This window comes from Heliangelus exortis, chromosome 12 (assembly GCF_036169615.1).
Source record: "Heliangelus exortis chromosome 12, bHelExo1.hap1, whole genome shotgun sequence".
Lineage (NCBI taxonomy): Eukaryota > Metazoa > Chordata > Aves > Apodiformes > Trochilidae > Heliangelus > Heliangelus exortis.
Genome location: NC_092433.1, coordinates 18,103,530 through 18,109,529, shown reverse-complemented (window position 1 = coordinate 18,109,529; position 6,000 = coordinate 18,103,530). Strand labels below are relative to the sequence as shown.

General features: G+C 50.0%; 1 protein-coding gene across 1 annotated transcript in view; it reads left to right on the top strand.

Moving 5' to 3' along the window:
• Positions 1-508: 508 nt before the first annotated feature.
• Positions 509-6,000, top strand: part of PDZRN3 (PDZ domain containing ring finger 3) — a 130,893-nt gene continuing 125,401 nt past the window's right edge. Inside the window, exon 1 of the mRNA XM_071756328.1 lies at positions 509-1,700. Coding sequence (XP_071612429.1) covers positions 984-1,700 — 717 coding nt within the window. The 5' untranslated portion in view covers positions 509-983. The remainder of the gene's footprint in view (positions 1,701-6,000) is intronic.

The following is a 6,000-nucleotide window of genomic DNA, read 5'->3' as shown; positions in this document are numbered from 1 at the left end:
GCCCAATTCCTAAGCAGCTCCTGGGGCCCTTCTCCCGGAGGGCAGCTCCATGAGGTGCCCTCTCCAAAGTCCCTGACCCCCGCCTCTCCGCACCCAACGTGCGGAGACTTCTTGGACCGCTCCGTCCCGTTCGGTACCAGCTCCCAGTTCTTCCCACTCCTTCCCTATCCTCTTTGCCTTCTCTTACCTTGTCCCATCCCCACCTCCCCGCACATCCCCCCGTCTCTCTTCTCTCACACCGCTTCCCCCACACCGCCCCCTTTCCCCCCCTCCCCTGCCTGGGCTGCTCTGCTCCCCCTCAGCCGCCCCTCTCCCCCGCCCCATCCCGGGATCCCCAATACCTGTCACCGCAGGTGGGGGGAGCCCGTCCGGACCCCGTCCCGCCCCCGGACCCCCCTTCTCCCTGTCACAAAGTCACCCTTGTCCCCCCTCGGGTTGTCCCCTGTGGGCGGGACCGGGGCGGGGCGGGCAGCGCTTTGCGCTCTGCGCAGGCGGCGGCAGAGAGAGCGGCGCGCGGCGGCGGCGCGGAGGGCCGGGACCGGCGGGGCCGGGGCGGGCGGCGGGACCGGGACCGGGACCGGGTCCTGGTCCGGCTCCGGGTCCGGCTGCGGGACAGGGAGGGCGCTTCCCGGGAGCGGCGGGGACAGAGAGACCGAGGCGGCGGCTCGCCGGAACCGCGGTGGCCGGGACCGGGACCGGGACCGGAGCTCCTCCTGAGGCGGCGGGGGCAGCAGGCTGATATTTATTTATTTATTTATTTAGTCCCTCCCGTCCCGTCTGTGCACTTTGGTGACTTCGGTTGGGCTTCTTCCTTTTTTTTTTTCTTTTTTTTTTTTTCCTTTTTGTTTGATTTTTTTGTTTGATTTTTGTTTGGGGTTTTTTTGTTGTTGTTTTGCTTTGGGTTTTATTTTTGGTTTTGTGTTTTGGGTTTTTTTTTGTTGGTTTTGGTTCGGTTTGTTTTTTTTTTGCAAATCGGAAGGAAGATGGGGTTCGAGTTGGATCGCTTCAACGGGGACGTAGATCCCGACTTCAAATGCAATCTCTGCAACAAAGTTCTGGAGGACCCCCTCACCACCCCCTGCGGCCACGTCTTCTGCGCCGGCTGCGTTTTGCCCTGGGTGGTGCAGCAGGGCAGCTGCCCCGTCAACTGCCAGCGCATCTCCACCAAGGAGCTCAACCACGTCCTGCCCCTCAAGAGCCTCATCCTCAAGCTCGACATCAAATGCGACAACCACGCTCGGGGCTGCGAGGCGGTGGTCCCGCTGCAACACCTGGGCGAGCACGCCGAGACCTGCGACTTCTCCCCCGCCAAGTGCCGCAACCGCGGTTGTCGCCAGGTCCTCAACCTCCGCGACGTGGAAACTCACATGCGGGAGCGCTGCGAGGCGCGGCCCGCCGGGCTCTGCGAGCAGGGATGCGGGTTGATGCTGACCCACGGCGAGCGGCGGGCCGGCGGACACGGGTGTCTGCGGGCCCTGCGAGCCCACGGAGCCGCTTTGCAAGCCCGGGCGACGGCGCTGGAGAAGGCGCTGAAGAAGGAAGCGCTGCGAGCCGGCAAGAGGGAACAATCGCTGCTGTCGCGACTGGCGGCGGCTCAGCTGGAGCTGCAGGTGACGGCGCTGCGGTACCAGAAGCGCTTCACGCAGTACAGCGCCCGCCTCGACGCCCTGGCCCGAGCCCGCGCTGCCTCCCCCGGAAAGGTAAAGGAGGGGTAAGGGGGGTCCCGGTTCGGGAGAAGTTTCCCCACCCACCCACACCCCCGGGAGCCTCTGGACAGCGGTGTCGGGGGTTCGGGAGGAGAGGGAGACGTTCCGGCGGGGGTCCCGCGGGTGTGTGGGGGTCTGACAGAACCCTCAGGATGCGGGGGGGGTCCCGCCCGGCCGTGGCCACCGCGTTCGGGGGGAGGTTGCTGCCTCTCCAGGCTGTATTTATCCTGAGGAGCCTGTCAGACCCACAGATCAGTGAAATATCAGACCTTTGGCTTTTAATAGCCATGATGTACCGGTTTCCATATAAATATATACATATATATTTATTACTCTTTCTTCTAATGTGACCATCGTTGGTATCTGGACCCGATATAGCTATTGTCACATCAAAATTCAGCATTGGACCACATGATCCTTGAGGTCCCTTCCAACCTGGCATTCTATGAAAAGACAATGTTATGCTGCTACTATTTTTCTATTCATTCTCTCCTCAAAAAAATCTCTAAATAGCAAAACTGGATTTTCCAGGGCTGGAAATAGTATTAAACCACCAGAAATCAACTCCCAGAAGTACCACAAAGCAGAGTGAGTTGGAAGAGGCTGTTGTGCCCCAAAGCTTGCCAGACCCTTTGCTTACCTAGTGTCCCAGAATATGGCTTCCTACAAAATGCAGGCTTCAGGACTGACTGTTGTGCAACTCAAATACCCTGCCAGCTATTTCATGATCTGAAGCTATCAGCTTTGTAACATCATGTCCAAATACAAGACATCTGCTGTGTACTTGTGTTTCTTTTTCCAGAGTCGCACAGGGTTGTTTAAAAGCTCGGTTTAGGAGGAGAAAAATTAACTTGACTTCAGAACCTCAGAATCAGACCGTTTATAAAAAGACCAGAATCAAAAGCCAGAGCTACAACAATCCCCAAGTTTTAATTGGAATGAGGCGCCCCAGCGAGGGAAGCCCTGGAAGCCAATTATCTTTTAAATGAAGACATTCAGAGTCCTCCCTGTGACCTGGAATGTGCTACTACAGACACAGCAGTATTAAAGTGTTCAAAACTGTCAAACATCTGTATTCACACCTTTGGTAATGTTGAAGCTCCAAAAGCTGTGTAAAGGAAGGAAAACTTCATGTTATGAGTCCCACTGTTTTTCTTTTTCTTTGGAGAAACCCAGGGCAAAACAACCTACTATGTTTTGCTAACTGAAAACAGAAGGGACATTTTAATACTGAATCTACTGTTTTAACCACTGGCAATGCTGGGCATGATGTAGGTTAAAATCTGTGGTAAAAGTGTTAAATAAACTGGGGGCTTCGTGTTCATGTCAATATTCAGGACAGTTCTGTCCCCTCCTTTTCCTGCATTCTTGTACTTTGGCTGCAGAGCTTTCTGCTCCCTCTCCTGATGGTAGGGAAGCTCTCCATGCAGTCCTGCTGTCAGAAACCCTCTGACTGAATCTCTACCTCCTCATCTCTGATCTGACCCTAACAGCACACCTTTATTCTCACACTACTGCCCCCCCCTTAATTTTTTTGTGGCTGCTGTGGTTAATGTTTTTACATTATTCAACCCCCTAAAGCGTAGCGAGCTGCTGTTAGTGTGAAAGGTGCTACTTCACCTAGTTGTAAATGTGCTTGGGACATAGTTTCCAGCAATACTTTTTATCAAATTTATGGATACAGCTGGCCGAGACGACTGTGCTCGTTTTCAGCTGTATTACAAAAGGCTGTTATACAGTTTTCTGAAGCAGTGTCTAATCTGAAGAAAGCTGGAAGGTGTCATGTCACCACAGACTTGCGGTCTAGCGGTCAATCAATTACATCTCTTTCACAGCATTTTGGGCAGCTTTCCAAAACTAACAGCTTTAGTCTGCCCAGCTCCCAAAGAAGTCCAATCAGGAAACTTGCATCTTTGTGCACTGGAGAGCTTTGGGTTTTTTTTAAAAGACCCATGGTAGTCACCTAGTGCAGGGGATGCTTTACCAATTTGGGGCTGGGGCATGCGTCCAGTTTTTTTACTCTGGGTTTATTTTCTCAGAGATGCTGGCACAGACTCTGCAGTGCCCCTTGCAGATTGTTACACTCAGCAGAGCTTCCACACCTGTCCAAGGATTTGGTCCTTGAACATGTGGATTACACAGACATTAATATGGAATACCTGCTTTCCATTTCAGAAGCATTTAGATCTTCAAAGCATGCAGTGCATTTCTTACCCTTATTTAATAATACTCATGATCCAAATAACACATTCTTTTATAAGAGGCAATTGTTCAGTTTATGTTAAAACAGTAGTAGGCCTAGCACTAAAAAACTGGGTTCATAGTTTAGATGTGGTGATTGCAAAACTTACTGCAGGATGTTCTGGTTCCTTTGTAGATGCAGAATCTTCTGACTTCCTTGCCTGGAGGCTGGATGTCACCATAGGTGTAGAACCAACCTAGAATAAATCAGATGACAAATCCTTTAGTCAAAATGGAAGAAATAGACACTTGCAGTTCTGGTTAAGTGCTTAGTTAAAGGGGGAAATATGATACTGAGGAACATTAGGCCATTCATGAAAAACCCAAATTTGTGGCCTTTTAGCCGAGGGAAACTTTTTCAGCAGCTTTGGAGACCTGCATCTGGGTTTGCCTTAGCACAGACATCCTTTGTGATACTGGATGAACCACACAGCTTTTCCTCTGCTTCCATCTCCCAGTTCTGAAGTGAGTTCTGTAACACTGCTATAACTATATTAAGATAAGACATAGACAAAATATATATTTTCTACACACATTCATCTGGAAATACCTCATGATTTTATAAGCCTCTTAAACAGGCAGATGTGCCCTAAGTGACTCCAGTTGTGTTTTCCACGTGTATTCTTTCCCATCCTCTTTACCACTGAGGGAGCATTTTAATTTCCCTGTGTAATTACTGGGTGCCTGCTCTGTGCTCATTCCAAAAGACAGATCTGAAAGTTTATTCAGAGTCTGTTTATTCCCCAGTGGGAAGAGGTGGGGCTTATTGTGGACGAGCTTGAGGAGGGAGTGGCAGGGAAGGTGGTGTGTTTTACTCAAAATTAGTGTTTCCTTTGATCAGACATGTCCATCCTGAGACATCAAAGTCTAAATAATCAAGAACAACCTCATGCTATTCAAACAGTGCTTAATCCTTGCTGAAACATACCACTGCTCACACCTATTGATAAGCTGATCTGGTTGTTCCTTTATGTACACAGCCCTCAAAGTCCTAAGGGAGACTCAGAAGCAGCCTGTGGTGTTGGCTGCAGCCCTGTCCTAACAACCAAAGGCAGGGACTGATTTTCAGTAAGTGTATCAGGACATACAGGAACCAGTTCATGATCTGGCATTTGGGATCTCTGGTTTAATACCAGAGATACGAGGAGGTGCTAACACAAGTTTTAATTGTATAGAAGCCAGATGAAGTCCTTCAAAACAAGATGATGGTTTTTTTCTTAGATTTCCCCTGGCAGTCTCAAAAAATGGTCTGGTCCTGGCAGCCCATTCCTCCAGTAAATGAGAAGCTGAAGTGCTTTCTGTAAGGAGTACAGACTCTCTCCCACCACACTACCAAGAAATCAGAGCCCTCCAATATCTAAAGGGCATGGCAGTCTATTAGCTCCACATTACTCAACTGGAAAGTACAGTAATTTCAAGAATTATGTTTTAAGAGTTCTGTTCAGCTGTGGGAATACAACATGCCAGTAACCATCAGCTCTGCTGCTGAAGCAGATGACGGGGCAGGGCTGGATGCTGGCCACCACACTTCCAGTTACCTCACTGTTTAATGATTGTTTCACTGGAACCTGAGACATGGTTAGAGGGGGAAAAGAAAGGCAGAGTCCTGGAAAAATCATTTGCATTGCAGCTTCCTTATGAAGAAGCCTGGTAAAGAAATTGTTAAGACTTGGGGTATGAAGCTGTGAAGGTAACTGAGTGTTGAAGCAAATGTGCTGCTGCCTCCCTGGTGCCAGGGCAGCTTCACAGCAGTGGTGGGGATATTGTTCTGCACTGGTGTGGAGGTTGTGCTCTGTAACACGACTCTGCTGCTGCAGGGAAGATGGAGACATTCCATCAGAAGGGGATGGAAAGGTTCTTTAAAACCCCTGTGACTGTTCTACCTCCGAAAACTGAAAGAATCAGCTTGGGGTTTTTTGCTTCATTCAGACCTACCTGCTTTCATACTTGTTCTGCTGGGTATGAAAGCATCAAATCATAGCCAGGGAAGGAGGCTGTGATGAGAACATGCAACTAATTACTGACACTTGTCAGAGAGCAATGCCATAATTGT